Source organism: Crassostrea angulata, chromosome 5 (genome assembly GCF_025612915.1).
Source record: "Crassostrea angulata isolate pt1a10 chromosome 5, ASM2561291v2, whole genome shotgun sequence".
Taxonomy (NCBI): Eukaryota; Metazoa; Mollusca; class Bivalvia; order Ostreida; family Ostreidae; genus Magallana; species Magallana angulata.
The window spans coordinates 61,804,700-61,825,680 of NC_069115.1; the positions used below are offsets into that span (position 1 = coordinate 61,804,700).

A 20,981-nucleotide genomic window follows, 5' to 3' on the forward strand; every position below is an offset into this window, starting at 1 on the left:
TATACACTATTTATATAATAGTGTTGTGTTGGGCATGTACTATGCCTCCGGCTCGTGCACTATGTATCAAACCCTGACTACTATTTAGGCATAGTACATGCCCAACACAACACTATTGTTATTATTATGCCGACTGTTGAATATACTGACGTGCTTTGCTATAAGTAGCTGTGACGTTCGAGTGTTGACAAGTTCCTAAAAATAATCACCGGAAAAGCAAGCGTTTTTTTCCTTCAAATTAATCAATTGATTTGATTGTTTATTTAATCTACAAGTTGTTGTACAATAAAAAGTCTACAAAGGTTTATGTTCTTTTCAAGAAATGAGAGACGTTTGGACTTACCGAGAAAACTCGAAATGTTTAGCAGACGAAATCTCATTGAATTTTTTTTCTTGAACATTCTTTATAAAGCTTCATTTAAAAAAGCGTTTTTGTGATTCTCATGTAGAATTTCTTTGAAAAATGTTCAATCAAATTGTTCAAAAGTTTATAGAAAACTTTCACTTTAAAATTACCGTTAATAATGAAGTGTTTTTGGAAAAATGAATAATTTTAATTGCTTGATGTAAGTCGTATATATCTACGTTTTATATTTATAAATACCGTTAATTATAATAACGTCTAATTTAGCATAGCGGTAACGCGTTGGGTTTCAAGCCGGAATGATTTTAGCGTCGTGAGTTCGAACCCCGCTGTCGGCGCTGGAAAGGTTTTCGTTGAAAATATTTGCCGTGCTCTATTTCGGCATAGTATGCTTACGCTATAGCATAAATCCTTTGATACTATGCGAAAATAAATAAGTATTGAATATATAGTGAGAAACTGACAGAAGGCATAATAATTAGGCATAGTACATGCCCAACACAACACTATTATATAAATAGTGTATCAAATCATACAATACTATATCATAGGAATCATCTTTAATTATTTAAAACAAACACATCTAAAAAGCAGGTTTGAGTGATGCAGGAATTACTTTTTAGCATCCTTGATAATTGAGATCAGGCTCTGCATCTGAAGCTTACCTATGCAATTCATTTATATTTTAGTTATATCAACTATGCAAGCTATTATCATAAAACATGTGACCTGTTCAAAAACCTTAACCTCATCCAGCATCCAAAGCCTATGGCTCAGATTCAACATTCACGCCTGTCCGGTGCATCAGTATCAAAAGACGCATCATCCATGCACGTTTGGTCAAGTTTGGACCAGTAATAACTATGATATAGTCATCAGAGAGCACCTGCTCCAAAAACCTTAACCGGTTCTTAAAACTATAACCTCCTCCAGCATCCGAAACCTATGGGTCAGAGTCAGCATTCAAGCTTGTCAGGTGCATCAGTATCATAAGACTCATCATCCAAGCAAGTTTTATGAAGTTAGGACCAGTAATAACTAAGAAATAATCATCAAAGAAAGACACTTGCTCCAAAACTTTAACCAGCTCTAAAATTAACCTCCTCCAGCATCCGAAACCTATGGCTCAGATTCAACATTCAACTTGATTCAAGCCTGTCGGGTGCATCAGTATCATAAGACGCACCATCCATGCAAGTTTGGTGAAGTTAGGACCAGTAATATCTAAGATATAATCATCAGAGGGCACCTGCTCTAACAATTTCAACCCGCTCTAAAAACCTTCACTTCCTCCAGCATCCGAAACATATGGCTTAGATTCAACATTTAAGCCTGTCTGGTGCATCAGAATCATAAGACGCACCATCCATGCAAGTTTGGTGAAGTTAGGACCAGTAGTAACTAAGAAATTGTTATTAAAGGGGCATGGTCACAATTTTGATCAACAATTTTTTTTTTCGATTTTAATGTCTAAAATACTTCAGTAAGGCAGTTTTAATAGACAATCGAAATTTGTGTGACATTTATTGAGTTATAAGCGAGTTACAGAGCTTACAATTCCTCGCTATGTAAACAAAGCTTTTGTTTACATTTTGAATGTTGAAGTGAAAATTCCAGTTTTAGACCTCAAATGAATATGTTAATCGTTAGGAACTGTTTATTTATGCTTAAAATGAATAAGAATTTTGACAAATCATCTTGAAAAGGATTTTTTACTGGTATATTGAACCCATGTAAACAAAAACAGGGCATGAGCCTTGGAAGGAACAATTGTTAATTAATAATACGTCGTTGATATACCTGGATGTTGAGTTGAAGCATATGATTGATGCTAATTAACCATCTTTAGGATGTCGTACATTGTGATATTTTTGAAGGTCTGTAGTGCCCAGGATGTCGTATGTTGTGGTATTTGTGATGGTCGGTAGTGCCCAGGATGTCGTACGCTGTGGTATTTGTGATGGTCCGCAGTGCCCAGGATGTTGTACCTTGTGGTATTTGTGATGGTCGGTAGTGCCCAGGATATCGTACGTTGTGATATTTGTGATAGTCTGTAGTGCCCAGGATGTCGTACGCTGTGGTATTTGTGATGGTCCGTAGTGCCCAGGATGTTGTACCTTGTGGTATTTGTGATGGTCCGTAGTGCCCAGGATGTTGTACGTTGTGGTATTTGTGATGGTCGGTAGTGCCCAGGATGTCGTACATTGTGATATTTGTGATGGTCCGCAGTGCCCAGGATGTCGTACATTGTTGTATTTGTGATGGTACGTATATGTAGTGCCCAGGACGTCGTACGTTGTGGTATTTGTGATGGTTGTTAGTGCCCAGGATGTCGTACGCTGTGGTATTTGTGATGGTATGTAGTGCCCAGGATGTCGTACGCTGTGGTATTTGTGATGGTCCGTAGTGCCCAGGATGTCGTACGTTGTGGTATTTGTGATGGTCGGTAGTGCCCAGGATGTCGTACGCTGTGGTATTTGTGATGGTCCGTAGTGCCCAGGATGTCGTACGCTGTGGTATTTGTGATGGTCCGTAGTGCCCAGGACGTCGTACGTTGTGGTATTTGTGATGGTCGGTAGTGCCCAGGATGTCGTACGCTGTGGTATTTGTGATGGTCTGTAGTGCCCAGGATGTCGTACGCTGTGGTATTTGTGATGGTCTGTAGTGCCCAGGATGTCGTACGTTGTGGTATTTGTGATGGTACGTATATGTAGTGCCCAGGATGTCGTACGTTGTGGTATTTGTGATGGTCTGTAGTGCCCAGGATGTCGTACGCTGTGGTATTTGTGATGGTCTGTAGTGCCCAGGATGTCGTACGCTGTGGTATTTGTGATGGTCCGTAGTGCCCAGGATGTCGTACGCTGTGGTATTTGTGATGGTCCGTAGTGCCCAGGACGTCGTACGTTGTGGTATTTGTGATGGTCCGTAGTGCCCAGGACGTCGTACGTTGTGGTATTTGTGATGGTCGGTAGTGCCCAGGATGTCGTACGCTGTGGTATTTGTGATGGTCTGTAGTGCCCAGGATGTCGTACGCTGTGGTATTTGTGATGGTCCGTAGTGCCCAGGATGTCGTACGCTGTGGTATTTGTGATGGTCCGTAGTGCCCAGGATGTCGTACGCTGTGGTATTTGTGATGGTCGGTAGTGCCCAGGACGTCGTACGTTGTGGTATTTGTGATGGTATTTGTGATGGTCTGTAGTGCCCAGGATGTCGTACGCTGTGGTATTTGTGATAGTCTGTGGTGCCCAGGATGTCGTACGTTGTGGTATTTGTGATAGTCCGTAGTGCCAGGATGTCGTACGTTGTGGTATTTGTGAAGGTCCGGGTCCCCAGGATGTCGTACGTTGTGGTATTTGTGAAGGTCTGGGTCCCCAGGATGTAGTATGTTGTGGTAACACATGCGTCCGATTTGTCCAGATATAACAAGGTTGTACCATTCCTGCAGCGAGGACCAACTCTCCTACACCCTTAGTGCTCCATGCATGATTACAAAGGATGTGAACTCTATTGTCAACAGTGTGGTAGTCCTGTTTGTCCATGTTTTTTTCTGGACATCACGAGGGCCACATGTTTCTCGACATTATCCAAGCGATGATAAGAAGAGAGAAATTATCAAAGAAGATTTAGATGAATTGATTTCAGAATGCTTTACTGTTTATAGAAACATTGCATCTGAATTACAGAACAAAAATCCAACATAGACATAGAATGCAATGATTTGTTAACAATCTGATATGTGCATTTTTAATAAAAATCATTAAAAAGTGATGGAAGCAATAACTTGGGACAGAGTATAGTAATTATGTAAAGTACAAACCTATTACTTTATTTTAGAAGTTGTGAAAAACCGGAAAATTTTAAAGAATGCATTCGTCAGCTAGTTTAAAGATTACTTTTTTTATTTCGACAAATGATAAAGGCTAGAAAGCAACTGAAAATGGGTGAGATTTTAACCGGATTGGTGCCTTTCTTCTTTTGCATAACTATGGTAAATGGGGGAATGAGTGTGGTTTTGAATCAGGGACCTCTTTTATAAATTCGTGTTTCTCTGACTGGAGGCAGCAGCAAAACCATCTTAATTAGTGAACAGTCTTTTTATGGCAATCAAATTTTTTCTTGAATTATTCTATATCGCAAAAGGTAAAAGTATTTTTTTTTTTCGCAAGCTGGGTGTTGTGGGAAGATTTGAAGGTGGGAATGGAAGAACGTAACTTTGGAAGGAGGCTCTTGATGTGTTCTTATTACGACCAAAGGTGCTGCTAAAGCTGAACAAAACCATATCGTTCATTTGGAAAGCTCTCAAACGGCATGACACGATCCACTTTCTGATTGGCTAGATTTCGTTACAGCTTGGCATTTGAGAAGGAAAATATTGTTGGTGATACCTACTGTTGCTGTAGCTTTGACATGGGGATATTTACCGTCAGGGAGCTTTCAGCGTGGATATTCTTCCCATCTGGTTTTCAAGAATTTCGTTCTTATATGTCATAAAAATTTGCATTTTCTCTTAGAAATGTTCTGTCATGATATGGAACGTCTAACTAACGACTCAAAACCAAAATTTAAAGTTTTTCTCACGGGTTTAAAAAATTGAAACTGGTTGTTTGATGTCGATTAAAATCAAAAAGTATTTTGAATGATGCAAAAATGACACTTGTGTTCCCATGATGATTTTTTTTTTAGTTCCTCTGCAACCTAATCACTATACACTTACTTTCCTCCCACAATATCCTCCATCCAGAACGAGTTACTTTTTTTTGTCTTTGATTCACAATGCTGCTCAGTCATGACCAGTGTTACTCAGGTGAGTGATGTGGCCCCCAGGCCTCTTGTTCAAATTCTCTTTTTTCCTGATTTGGAAAGTCTAGCGACTAGTGTGGCTATTTTTTAATGTCTTGTATCCATATGATAAATAATTTAAGAAAAACGCAAAGATTTCGGACCTCTTAAAAAATAAAAAAAATTACCTGTTGACAAAAAGTTTTTATTAATAAAAAGCATCTTACATTCCCATTTATAAGTTTAGAAGCAATGTACAGATATATAAGACAAGACTGAAAATCAGAATACATCTATGGTATGAGAAAACATAAAAAATATATTGCAAACAAAACAAAATTAATAAACTCAAATAAAATTAGTTTGAGACATCTTATAGGGACTAGCAGAATATTTGTCTTAAGAGACTATTAATACAATCATATCAATACAATCATATCAATAATTTCAGTAGCTGTCAATTAAAGAAATGAAACAAAAAATGAAAATAAAAGATGGCTTGCTTTGGTTCATCATCCCTGAATTATTTGTTCTGAAGCATGGCTGGCCATTATGAAACATTTCAATCAATTTTAATTTGTGAAAATAAAAATTGGTTAGTGAAACCAATAAAATTCATCCTGATATTTACTGTAAAAAAAATCCGTATAGTTTGTAAACAAAGACCTCTCATGAAAATAAGCAGGAATTAACAGGATTAAAAATAACAAAATACCTTACACAATCAACCACTTCATGTATTTCATAAGCTTTCTGAATAACTGGTCAAAAACTTTTGGTTCTATATATCGTAAAGGAAAAATGAGGACAGTTTTAGATGAAGAACATTAAGAAAGAAAAGATAATATATGTTTAGATCTAGGCACAAAGACTGGGGTCACTGAAGACAGGCCATGTAATGACAGGATGCCGGCAGACTGGTGTGAAAGTTTGGGTGGGGTGGTGGGGTCTTATTGTGGAGGGGACGGATATTGGGGGTTAACAATTGTTAACATAGAGAGCTTCCACTGGAAATGTGTGTTCATTAGGCTAAAAAAATTAATGATTTGGTTCTCAGGTCAAAAAGTTCAAAATATAATGAGGAAGGTTTGTCGAGATTTGCAAAGGGGAATAACTCTATTTTAAAATTTATAAATTAAGTAATTCCCCTATTCAATATGGCAATAAATCTAATCTGGCAGTTTTTGACCTGATAGTGTGGTGCCTGAGAAGCAATACATTATTTTTTTGGCTTTAGGTCAGCAATGTCAATGACATACACCTTGGGGTCGATTCAATGATTAAACTTTTCATACGCGACTTCTCAGTATCACTATATGTATCAGTCTTCATAGTAGACCGAGGAATTTGGACGTACACTGGAAATGATAAATGGATTATTGCACATTTTAGTATATAAATATATATATATATATATATATATATGCATGTCAATTTCATTACCGTAATTAAGTTAACTGAATTAGGAGGTGTAAAAACAATGAATTCCTATAATGTAATAATATTCACTAAATGCAGTGTTTTCTTGCATATCAAAGTCACCATATTTATGAATTCAGTACAAATTTGAATTGATGTAAGTTTGGAAAAGATGTTAAAGTGGGATGTTCTAAAGGCTGTGTTTAATCTAGAAAACAACGTAAACATACAACCCAGTCAAATAGAAGGAGGAAAACAAACTGGAATTGTGACTTAGCAGAAGTGAAGCACTTGTAGGTCACTCAGTCAAATTGCTCTCAAAATTCAAAAATAAAAAATAGACAAAAACTGCCTCAATGAGACTAAGAAGCACTGGGCATGCTCAGGGAAGGAACACAGCATGTCCTCCTCATAAAATGCTGCGCTCGCATTGGAGCACTTTCTTTGTGAATTCAAGGTAAAAACATTTCAAACTCGCACAAGATAAACCCTTTAAAAAAGCAAGGTTTTTTTTCTCAAAAATGGAAATAGATCAAAGTCACAACAAGAAGACCAACGGAACAGTGAACACCGAACACAACGGAACAGTGAACACCGAACACAACGGAACAGTGAACACCAAACACAACTCCCTCTCACAACATGTTCTCTTTAAATCGTAAAACTACACGTTATAAGTGCTCCGATTAAAAGAAAAAAAAGAGAAAAATTGAACAACAAATATTGCAATGTAAATCATGACATGGATTCAGCTGCTTGTTAGAATTAAGCCACACTCTGCTAGGATCCCTTGTCACCGTAATTATGCTCCACGACAAAGAAGCAGTACTCGGAGCCACACATCTCCCCATCGCTGTCCTTCCTCCCCATCACCTCCTCCATCGTGATGTCACCCGCTGCCATGGAGACGTCCGTGATGGTGTCACTGTGGATAATGTCTCGAGATATGCTCACGCTTGGTGTGGGGAGGGGTTCAGAGGCCGGAGACTCGCTGCGGTCTGAGAAAACGCTGTCTACGTCTGAGGACACAAGGTCGAGGGCGGTGCCTTCAGAAGATGCCTTCGTCACCGAATTCCCCGACAGTTTTTGGTGAAGTTTATCAGTGTTGTAAGAGGCCTTGGAACTAGAGTGAGATATTTGATCGGGGGATAATGCTGGCGCCCCCTGGTTGTTCATATTTGGTCCTAAGAACCAGTCGGATCGCTGGCGAAGTCTCTCCAACTGTTTACGTTTCACAGAATTGAATCGACTAAGGCTAGGGCGCGGCTGGAGCTGCTCGTCTGAATCATTCAAGTTGTCCTCCAATGACTTGGGTCTCTGAAAAGAAAAAAACTCACACATAAAAATATTCACGATAGTGACTTGTATCAAGAAATTGTTTTTTTAATTTAGGTCATCAAGGAAAAAATTGTTTTTTTAAAATGCAACACCTTATATGGACCCTGAATACACTATTAATTTTTTTTTTATATGAACTAGATTACTCTAACTACCCAAATAAACCCAAATAAACCCTGAAATTAGAGAACACTCTAACTACCAAAATATACCCTGAAATGAAAGATTACCCAACTACCCAAATATACCCTGAAATGAAAGATTACTCCAACTACCCAAATATACACTAACATCATTATATAATGCAGAAAAGTTAAATGAATCCATGAAAATTGGTGCTTAACGAATTAAGATGGAATTCCTGTTACCTTGGTGATAAGGCCAGGTGAGGGGACCAGCGAGACCTCGGGGGCCGAGATGGTGGAGGCAGCCAGCTGTTTAGTCGCTGATTCGCCGTCTCCTCTTGGACTCAGGTAGTGTCTCAGGTCAGGTGACTGGTCCGAGATATCCATTACTTCCTGTTGCTGATCCTGTCGTCGTGACGACTCGTAAAACCCTTCCTCCGTTATGGCTACAAAATGAAGAGAGAATAAGTAAAAAATTGTGTACAATCATCAGCTCTATTACTCTGCTTTCTAATGAGTTAAATGGATGATGTACAAAATTACTATATTCCGATATCTAATCAGAAACATAGGTAATCACAGATTACAAAGCTCACCGAGACGAGGCATCACCCTTATGAGACTTCACCTTTATGAGACCACCTTTATCATATTAAATGAAAATCATACTTTATGATCTTGGATATTCATGGATTCTGTTTTGACACAATATCGTATATCATCTGTTAAAAAATTGTATGATAATCATATGTTCATATGTTAATCAATACAATAATTTAAAATTAGATATTGCATCCTATCATATTTACAACATATATCATATAATACAATAAAATACCATAATAAACAATGATGAGATATGATATTGTTAACGTATGATATGACATTGTATTGTGTTATACGTTATTGTATTTGATCAAATAATACAATATCATAATATAATAAACAATATAGTATTATATTACAATATCATATTACATAATACATCATAACATTGAAACATATGATATTATATTGTATAATATAATATGATATTGTATGATACTGTATCATTTTTGTTACATAATATGATATTGTATCATATTATACAATGTTATTTGATACAACATTGTATCATATCAAATGATACAATATTATGTGATAAAGTAAAATATTATATAATACAATATTATATTATACATATTGTATCATATGATACAATAATATATTTAACAATATCATACAATACAATTTCATGTGAATCAGATGTGATAATAAATCATATTATAAACCAATATCATATTATACAATATCGTATGATACGATATTATATAATATAACAGTATCATATTATACAATTTCATGTGATATAATTCTATATTTCAGAAACTAATATCATATTATACAAAATCGTATGATACAATATTATAGAAAATACAATATAGTATCATAGGATACAATATTATATTTGCAATATCTTATGTAATAGTATCATGTGATTAAATAGTAAATTAATAATACAATATAATATTATACAATATTGTATCATAATATACAATACTATACATAACGATATCATGATACAATATCATAACATAAAATATCAAAAAAATTTATACAATATCATATCGTATCATATAACTTTTTATATTACATATGATATTATATTGTATCATATTAAACAATATTGTTTCATACCATACAATACTATATCATAGGAATCATGTTATATCATTTATCAACAAACACATCTATCTATCGGGCAGGTTTGAGTGAGGTAGGAGATTTCTTTAGCATCCTTGATAATGGAGATCAGGCTCTGCATCTGAAGCAACCTCTGCGTTTCATTTATAATATAGCTAAATCAACTATGCAAGCTATCATCTATAAAACATGTGACATGTTCCAAAAAAATTAAACCTCATTCAGCATCCGAAACCTATGGCTCAGATTCAGCATTCAAGCCTGTCAGGTGCATCAGTATACATAAGACGCATCTCCATGCAAGTTTGGTGAAGTTCAGACCAGTAATAACGAAGATATCATCATCAGAGGGCACTAGCAATTAAAACCTTAACCTGCTCCAGCATCTGCAACCTTTGGCTCAGATTCAACATCCATGCCTGTCAGGTGTATCTGTATCATAAGACACACCACCCATTCAAGTTTGGTGAAGTTAGGACCTGTAATAACTAAGATATATTTTATAGCATCCTTGATAATGGAGATCAAGCTCTGCATCTGAACCTTCCTCTGTGATTCATTCATACTACAGTTTAATCAACTATGCAAGTTTGAAAAAGTACTATTATCTATTAAACATGTGACCTGTTCCAAAAAACTTAACCATATCCAGCATCTGAAACCTATTGCTCAGACTCAGCATTCAAACCTGTCAGGTGCATCAGTATCATAAGACGCACCATCCATGGAAGTCTGGTGAAGTTAGGACAAGTAATAACTAAGATATAATCATCAGAGGGCACCTGTTTAAAAAACTTTAACCAGCTCTAAAAACCTTAACCTCCTTCAGCATCCGAAACCTATGGCTCAGATTCAGCATTTAAGCCTGTCTGGTGCATCAGTATCATAAGACGCACCATCCATGCAAGTCTGGTGAAGTTAGGACAAGTAGTAACTAGGATATAATCATCAGAGGGCACCTGCAACAAAAACTTTAACCAGCTCTAAAAACCTTAACCTTGTCCAGCATCCGAAACCTATAGCTCAGATTCAGCATTCAAGCCTGCCTGGTGCATCAGTATCATAAGACACACCATCCATGCAAGTTTGGTGAAGTACGGACCAGCAGTAACTTAGATATTGCTATCAAAGGGCACCTGCAACAAAAACTTTAACCAGCTCCAAAAACCTTAACCTCCTCCAGCATCCGCAACCTATAGCTAAGATTCAGCACTCAAGCCTGTCTGGTGCATCAGTATCATAAGACACACCATCCATGCAAGTTTGGTGAAGTACAGACCTGCAGTAACTTAGATATTGCTATCAAAGGGCACCTGCAACAAAAACTTTAACCTGGTCCAACAATCTTAACCTCCTCCAGCATCTGAAATTTAGGACTCAGATTCAGCATCCAAGTCTTTCAAGTCCATAAGTAGGTCCAGATGCATCATCCATGCAAGTTTGGTGAAGATAGGACAAGTAATAGCTTAGATACAGGACCTGCAACAAAAACTTTAACCAGGTCCGGACGCCGACGCCGACGCCGAGGGTATAGCATAAGCTCCCCCTGACTTCGTCTCGGTGAGCTAAAAACTGTTTGTGCAAATGATAAAATACAGCATGTCTACGACAAACATTTCTGATATCAAAGCAACACCTTTATTTAAGTGAAACAATTCTGTAAGGTAGTCGAACTTTCACTGTATCATCATATTACTTGTAATTAAAATGATTTATCAATTTAGATTTACTTGTAACACAGAATTAACAATATGACCAATGAGATATTGATATCAGAGATACAAAGTGTTAGTCGTGATATCTAAATATTAGAGATTTACCTGTAACACAGAAACAACAATATGACCAATGAGATATTGCTATCAGAGATACAAAGTGTTAGTCGTAATATCTAAATATTAGAGATTTACCTGTAACACAGAATTAACAATATGACCAATGAGATATTGCTATCAGAGATACAAAGTGTTAGTCGTGATATCTAGATATTAGAGATTTACCTGTAACACAGAAACAACAACATGACTAATGAGATATTGATATCAGAGAAACAAAGTGTTAGTCGTGATATCTAGATATTAGAGATTTACCTGTAACACAGAAACAACAACATGACTAATGAGATATTGATATCAGAGAAACAAAGTGTTAGTCGTGATATCTAGATATTAGAGATTTACCTGTAACACAGAAACAACAACATGACTAATGAGATATTGATATCAGAGAAACAAAGTGTTAGTCGTGATATCTAGATATTAGAGATTTACCTGTAACACAGAAACAACAACATGACTAATGAGATATTGATATCAGAGAAACAAAGTGTTAGTCGTGATATCTAGATATTAGAGATTTACCTGTAACACAGAAATAACAATATGACAATAACATAGAAATAACAATAGCAATTAAAGCTGGCTTGAGGTATACAACCAAAGCAGAAGCAATTCAAGCCCCAAGCACAAATCACGAAAGATCCCATACATATCATATACACAACATACTGTATGCAGCTTCATTCTTTAAATATGCAAACTCTAAATTTAGCCCATAACGATTTTGAAAAATTGTCCAATCAAGATGATAGACAGCTACTGAAAAGCCATCTTTGCTAACCAAAGGTGAGATTCATTTAATCTTATCTACTTCTTGACAGATTTCGTAAGATGTTTTGACTTTGTGGGGAATGCAGTTAGATCACTCCATTTCTTCTGTCAAGTGAAAAGAAAAATGGCACTGTTTTAGAGGTAAATAAGAATATATCTAATGTTGGCAGACAGATATGTCAAAAAGTAGCAAAAAAATATCATCTATACATTGTGATCTGATATCAGTGATTAAACGTCAGACAATGGTGACATTGATACAGACAATCATCATGTGATGAACAGATGATGATGCTGACAATGGTGACATACGGACAATCAGTGTTCAACTGATGATGTAGCTGACAATGGTGACATACGGACAATCAGTGTTCAACTGATGATGTAGCTGACAATGGTGACATTGATATGGACAATCAGTAGTGAACTAATGATGTAGCTGACAATGGTGACATACGGACAATCAGTAGTGAACTGATGATGAAGCTGACAATGGTGACATTGATATGGACAATCAGTAGTGAACTGATGATGAAGCTGACAATGGTGACATTGATATGGACAATCAGTAGTGAACTGATGATGAAGCTGACAATGGTGACATTGATATGGACAATCAGTAGTGAACTGATGATGAAGCTGACAATGGTGACATTGATATGGACAATCAGTAGTGAACTGATGATGAAGCTGACAATGGTGACATTGATATGGACAATCAGTAGTGAACTGATGATGAAGCTGACAATGGTGACATTGATATGGACAATCAGTAGTGAACTGATGATGAAGTTAACAATGGTGACATAAGGACAATCAGTAGTGAACTAATGATGAAGCTGACAATGGTGACATTGATATGGACAATCAGTAGTGAACTGATGATGAAGCTGACAATGGTGACATTGATATGGACAATCAGTAGTGAACTGATGATGAAGTTAACAATGGTGACATATGGACAATCAGTAGTGAACTAATGATGAAGCTGCAGCACAAGCATTCACACAAAGCAAGAACTTGGTAAGTTGTCCATAATGTAGAGCAGGTGATGGTTAAGTTGTGCCTACTGTTATTCTTACCGTGATTTAGCGGGTGGAATTTTTTGTGCTGTGCCTCTTGGCACAGAAACAAACAGAACCATTTTAATGCCTCTCTTCCTAAACAACATGCAAAGAACATGCACAAATTAACAAGCCAGAAAACAAAACCAGATTGTTAAAACAAACATTAATGGACACTTTTGAGGAAGGGGCTATTTGACATCTTAGTGAAGAAACCCCTATAAAATAACTTAATACATCAGAATTTCTGCTGCTCTTTCTTTATAAGGCCAGTTTTTACAGCTCTAATAGTAAAATAAAGCAAACAAGATATCTGTGAGCCAATGCTCACTAGTGATACCCCCGCTCTGATGTGAATATGCAAAATAAGCAAAGTCGACATTTGACAGAAAGCTGGCATCCGATTGGTACAGAAATATATCCCACAATATGGCATGCCTAAACAAATAGTGTGTTAAAATTTCAAGCATCTGCGATAAATAGTTGCTGAGAAATCTTTGACGGAAATTTGTTTGAAAATTTTGGCTAAAGATAAACAAAGCAATTATTTAACAGTAAGTTGACGTCCGATTGATACAAAAATATATCCCACAATATGGCATGCCATAACAAATAGTGTGTTAAAATTTCGAGCATCTGCGATAAATAGTTGCTAAGAAATCTTTGACGGAAATCTGTTTGAAAATGTTGGCTAAAAATAAACAAAGTACTCATTAAACAGGAAGTTGACGTCCGATTGGTACAAAAATACATCCCACGATATGGTATGCCTATACAAATACTGTGTAAAAATTTCAAGCATCTGCGATAAACAGTTGCTGAGAATTCTTTGACAAAAATTTGTTTGAAAATTTTTGCTAAAAATAAACAAAGTCGTCATTTAACAGGAAGTTGACGTCTGATTGGTACAAAAATATATCCCACGATATGGCATGCCTATACAAATACTGTGTAAAAATTTCAAGCATCTGCGATAAACAGTTGCTGAGAATTCTTTGACAAAAATTTGTTCGAAAATTTTTGCAAAAAATAAACAAAGTCGTCATTTAACAGGAAGTTGACGTCCGATTGGTACAAAAATATATCCCACAATATGGCATGCCTATACAAATATTATGTAAAAATTTCAAGCATCTGCAATAAATAGTTGCTGAGAAATCTTTGACGAAAATTTGTTTGAAAATTTTGGTTAAAAAATAAGCAAAGTCGTCATTTAACAGGAAGTTGACGTCCGATTAGTACAAAATATATCCCATGGTATGGCATGCCTATACAAATATTGTGTAAAAATTTCAAGCATATGCGATAAAAAGTTGCTGAGAAATCTTTAACTAAAATGTGTTTGAAAATTTTGGTAAAAAAATAAGCAAAGCCGTCATTTAACAGGAAGTTGACGTCCGATTGGTACAAAAATATATCCTACGATATGGCATGTCTTAACAAACACTGTGTAAAAATATCAAGCATCTGCGATAAATAGTTGCTGAGATAAATGCGACAGAAATTTTTGTCACGGACGGACGGACAGACAGACAGACAGACAGACAGACACACAAGGGTAAAACAGTATACCCCCTCTCCTTCGGAGCGGGGGTATAAAAAATTTGAAAACAGGTTCAATTTTCATAAGACTGAACTTTTTTTAACATTGCATTCAAAAGACATGATATAAAATTATGATTTTTGATATTTAATTTTGAATCTTTATTGTTTCATAAACATTTTCATAATGTGTCCAGTGTCTCTTACAACTTTCAAAATCAAAAGGAAATTAAAAAGGAAGTTAATAAATACAACAGAAACACAACAAATTTAACCAACAAACAGTGAACCAACTTTTATGTGTGTGACATAGATATCGGCAAACATACTGTATACAGGGAAATATTCGCCCCCGTTTTATTTTCGCCCCTTTCGACCTAGTTGTCAGCAGGTGAATTTAAGACTGGGCGAATTCCAGTGTTCCAAGCTATCTCTTTAATACACAATCATGTCTGGGTGAATTTAAGACGGGGCAAAACCTTCTGCAAGTGTTGAAGGGGGAAAAAAACAGGGGGCAAAAATAACTCTGTATACAGTACACCCCTCATACAAATACTTTTCTAAATCAGCTTTTATACATGTATAGTAATCAGTCATTTTAATAATTTCTCAATATTTTATTGAGCATATCAATTTCAAATGCAAAAAAAGCAAACACAAGCCATTTCTTGCATTAGGGTATTTTTTTTTATCTAAGTCTTCACAAATAACAGTTGGTTTGCAGCACACAACATATACATGTTATTACATTTTATTGTAGAGAAATCTCATGCTTTATACCATTACATACGAGGGTTGTTAGAAAAGTTCACGGACAAGTTCGATTGCAAGCAGACTATTCACATGATACCAGCGAAACTTTTCATATTTAATCTTGACATATTTTCTAAGAAATATGTAAAGATTTGTTTATTTCAAATGCACCTTAAAAAAATATGCAGATTAATTATTTTGACAAGATATCCTTCATGGAGCATGTCAGTTTTTTAATGTTTTATACTTTGTACGCATTTTTCCTTATTAAGAAAATGTACAGTTTAAGCGCATAAAAATAAATTTCATATGAGATCAAAATAAGTTATGAAGGTCATTTTGTGAAAGTTTTAATTAAATTGAAAAATTTCTGACCGTTTTATCGCCAAATATGGACGACCAATACTAGAAAAATAAGTCAATAACGTTAACGTAAAGGACACCTTGGAGCACCGGGCAGTCATTCAATTTTGTGTGCATGCAGAAAAATATCCGATGGAGACCAAATTTTTTTTAGATGCTGCTATTTTTATAGGACAAAGGTTTACAATTGGAACCACAATTGGAATTGAAGGTTTGAAAATGGAAATACTGATATCTTAAACTCTTGCAGCACCCCGACCCCCATACAGCCCGGATCTTGAAAATACATGTATGGTTTTCGCTTTATTTTCTTATCTGAAGTCGAAACTGCGTGGACAGAGATTTTGGACCTAAGTGATCTACGATATGACAAAAAGGACATTATACAAAAATCTGACAAATAATTGCAGGAACATGCTTTTTATAAATGGGTTAATGGGATGAAAAAGTGTGTGAACTAAAAGATGTTTACTTTGAAAAAGAGTGACAGGTTTAAATTGCCTTTCAGTAGTTTGATGTCACCTGAATTCGTGGAAATATGAAATGGTGCTCCGTAAATTCAATTTAATATGCGAAATAAATATCACTGTATCTAGGAAAGGAATGTAGTAAGTTGTGTAACTTTTGTAAACAACATGATGAAACAATTTTTCATGTACTATGGGAGTGTCCTAATGTTCAAGAACTCTTTCAGCAATTTTTTGAATTCTGTCAATTAAAGAGAATTACAATCCAAAGAGATCCTTTAATTTTTATATTCGGGCTACACTCTGACCCTATTTCTACAGACATTTATTCTATCTTCTTGGTTATGAAATCCTATATCTATAGGAAAAGATGTCTTAATGAAGCACTAACAATTCATGAATTACTTATAGATATTAAAACACATATATCAACTCTAAGATATATAGCTATCCGAAATTGCAGATTAGATGATTTTTATAAGAGATGGGAAACTTGGCTTTTTCTTCTTAATAGACTTCACTAAACAATTATAGCAGACTCTGACTATATAGAGATGATATAAAACTATAAATCAATTACTTACTCATGTTCAACAACCAATTCTCTCTCTCTCTCTCTCTCTCTCTCTCTCTCTCTCTCTCTCTCTCTCTCTCTCTCTCTCTCAAGGAAAAATTTTGTTTTGAAGTAAATTTTCTCAAAGCTGTTATCACTTTATTGTATACAAATGCATTTGATTGTTCAACTTCAAATAAAAAAAAAAAAAAAAAAAAAAAAAAAAAAAAAAAAAAAAAAAAAAAAAAATTACTGTATCTTTTAAAAGCAACTTCAAAATCATATGATTTTTTGGATACTTATTTTCAGTTGGTAGTCATTGAAAAAAACATATGTCATCCTACAAATTACACAGTAATTTTACCATAAATCACTTTGTCCGCGAACTTTTCTAACAACCCTCTTATGTAAAAGTGTTGTAGGAATACTCATGATAAAATATCTAGATTAAAAATTTACTAATCAGTATCTGTCATACAAAATGTAGCCCTGACAGAGACTTACGGGGAAGAATCTCCTCCGGGGGGTACTGGAAGTGATAACGGAACTTCTCCTTGATGTGTATGCTCGTTCTGGTCGTCTCTGCGAAGAACTCGATGTTTTCCTGGCCAAACATGCTGGCCACTCCAAAGTTCTCGATCAAGATCTGCATGACCTGGCTGGCGTGTTCCACCATCGCGGGGTCCGTGGCACAGGAATGGAACATGCTGCCCGCCACACTCCGGGCTAGGGCCTCGGTCGTCATAAAGTTGACGTGGCTGTTGTTGATCATCGTGAACCAGATCCCGAACAACAGAGAAACCAGCTGCTGGTGTCCTCGGGACAAAGTCGTGAGGAATCTGAAATATGTACTCTACTCTACATCAACAGATTTATGTAACATTCTCTAATTGACAAATTTTGATTGCTCTCTTTATTTATTCTACAGGTGTATGGGTTCTTCCAATCTGTTGTACTGACACAGACTAAAGAAGAGTCAAATTAATTAATCATATTATTGTTTAAAATTTTTCAATTTGAAAGTTGCCATTTCCAAATCACTCGCTCCAATTTCTTGACAATACAGAGAGACACAACCAGCCATAGAGAAACTAGTAAAAATTTCCTCTCCCTTTTTACAAAGATTACAACTTCATGTTTATATACAGAGAAATATTTACGCATGAACTGCTTCAAACTGTTCCATTTTGTGCTGCAATGATAGAACCGACAAGAGAGTTGCCTCCCCTTCTTTTCCAAAAATGCCACCAGGGAGGCGCAGTAAGAATTTCTGCAAAAACAAAAACATCATGCTATAAAATGGAAAATGTACTGTGAATATATGAAATGTATCAATCAAAATTTAAACACAATAAATTTTCATGGTTTTCTTGTCATCTTTTGCTTCCAACAAATTCAAATCTGTAACTTTTAAGAGTAAAACAGATTTAAAAAGTATTGTTGAAACCTAAAAAATTTATATATATATATATATATATAAAACCATCTTCCAATGGAAAGAAGATCTTCTGATGACAGCTACTAATAAGTTATCAAACAGGACCTGCTCAGCAGGAGCTCATTGACAATCAAATTTTTGTGTTTCACATACGACAGTTGGAAATCTTGGCAAGGGCTTCCTCTACTGTACAGGCCTTGGGTAAGGTGTACTGATTCCCAGACAACTGTTGCTAAGAAACCAGCTAGTTGTTAAGCTTACCTTGACAACAGTTGTTAGGGTATACAAGTTGTAGTTCTGGAAGATGACTGGCTTCCCTTCAGACATTCTCTTGACGATTCGTTGCGTGTCGCGGGGGTTTCCAGGACGACGAAACAAGTCCGCGGTGCTCATTCCTTCATGAGCGATGTAAACAAGCAGCTCCTAAAAACAGGGGAACAAATGGATGTCATTTGTTAATCATCAATAAGGTGACAAAAGAGGGCCCCAACATCTTCCCTTGTTTACACTCATCTGCTACAGAAGCAAAGGCAAGACATGTAAATGCAAATATAACTTTACAGCATTTGACTTTTGGTTTTTACCTGTAGCCATTTGATACTGCCAGGTAATATAAAATAATTTAATTCTGGTTGTAATGCGCTTTCTCAATAACTAAAATTAATTTTATATCGTATAAAATATGTTGCCTACGTCATAGTTAGACTAACATTAAAAACGTATCAATACGCCTGACGTTACGTTTGAATTTTGTACAATATTATGTCATATTAAAGGTCAAATGACCATTTTTATGGTGTGAATCAGTTTACACTTTTTTATAAACCGCTTCGCAGTTTATAAAGCGTAAACTGACCCAAACCATTTTATATCGTATAAAACAAGTAAATATTGAATTCATTCCTTAAAAAGAACAGAAACCGGCAAACAGTGGGATAGGGAGGTAGCCATTTGATACTACTGGGTAATATATATGTAAGTAAGCACAGAAACCTACCATCAGTGGGATAGGGAGGTAGCCATTTGATACTACTGGGTAATATATATGTAAGTAAGCACAGAAACCTACCATCAGTGGGATAGGGAGGTAGCCATTTGATACTACTGGGTAATATATATGTAAGTAAGCACAGAAACCTATCATCAGTGGGATAGGGAGGTAGCCATTTGATACTACTGGGTAATATATATGTAAGTAAGCACAGAAACCTACCATCAGTGGGATAGGGAGGTAGCCATTTGATACTACTGGGTAATATATATGTAAGTAAGCACAGAAACCTACCATCAGCGGGATAGGGAGGTAGCCATTTGATACTACTGGGTAATATATATGTAAGTAAGCACAGAAACCTATCATCAGTGGGATAGGGAGGTAGCCATTTGATACTACTGGGTAATATATATGTAAGTAAGCACAGAAACCTACCATCAGTGGGATAGGGAGGTAGCCATTTGATACTACTGGGTAATATATAAGTAAGTAAGCACAGAAACCTACCATCAGTGGGATAGGGAGGTAGCCATTTGATACTACTGGGTAATATATATGTAAGTAAGCACAGAAACCTACCATCAGTGGGATAGGGAGGTAGCCATTTGATACTACTGGGTAATATATATGTAAGTAAGCACAGAAACCTATCATCAGTGGGATAGGGAGGTAGCCATTTGATACTACTGGGTAATATATATGTAAGTAAGCACAGAAACCTATCATCAGTGGGATAGGGAGGTAGCCATTTGATACTACTGGGTAATATATATGTAAGTAAGCACAGAAACCTACCATCAGTGGGATAGGGAGGTAGCCATTTGATACTACTGGGTAATATATATGTAAGTAAGCACAGAAACCTACCATCAGTGGGATAGGGAGGTAGCCATTTGATACTACTGGGTAATATATATGTAAGTAAGCACAGAAACCTACCATCAGTGGGATAGGGAGGTAGCCATTTGATACTACTGGGTAATATATAAGTAAGTAAGCACAGAAACCTACCATCAGCGGGATAGGGAGGTAGCCATTTGATACTACTGGGTAATATATATGTAAGTAAGCACAGAAACCTATCATCAGTGGGATAGGGAGGTAGCCATTTGATACTACTGGGTAATATATATGTAAGTAAGCACAGAAACCTATCATCAGTGGGATAGGGAGGTAGCCATTTGATACTACTGGGTAATATATATGTAAGTAAGCACAGAAACCTACCATCAGTGGGATAGGGAGGTAGCCATTTGATACTACTGGGTAATATATATGTAAGTAAGCACAGAAACCTACCATCAGTGGGATAGGGAGGTAGCCATTTGATACAACTGGGTAATATATATGTAAGTAAGCACAGAAACCTATCATCAGTGGGATAGGGAGGTAGCCATTTGATACTACTGGGTAATATATATGTAAGTAAGCACAGAAACCTACCATCAGTGGGATAGGGAGGTAGCCATTTGATACTACTGGGTAATATA

The 20,981-nt window shown here is 36.1% G+C and overlaps 1 protein-coding gene across 5 annotated transcripts in view; it reads right to left on the reverse strand.

Annotated features, from left to right (window-relative positions):
* Window positions 1-5,332: 5,332 nt before the first annotated feature.
* The window catches only part of LOC128184199 (uncharacterized), a 37,029-nt gene continuing 21,380 nt past the window's right edge, over window positions 5,333-20,981 (reverse strand). For 4 of the 5 annotated variants that reach the window (XM_052853558.1, XM_052853561.1, XM_052853560.1 and 1 more), the window contains 6 exons: window positions 18,759-18,920; window positions 18,220-18,329; window positions 17,564-17,898; window positions 13,400-13,477; window positions 8,269-8,471; window positions 5,333-7,879 (listed from right to left, as the gene is read on the reverse strand). In XM_052853558.1, the coding sequence (XP_052709518.1) occupies window positions 7,343-7,879; window positions 8,269-8,471; window positions 13,400-13,477; window positions 17,564-17,898; window positions 18,220-18,329; window positions 18,759-18,920 (1,425 nt within the window). In that variant the 3' untranslated portion in view covers window positions 5,333-7,342. The remainder of the gene's footprint in view (window positions 7,880-8,268; window positions 8,472-13,399; window positions 13,478-17,563; window positions 17,899-18,219; window positions 18,330-18,758; window positions 18,921-20,981) is intronic. The other variant, XM_052853563.1, reaches the window with a different exon arrangement.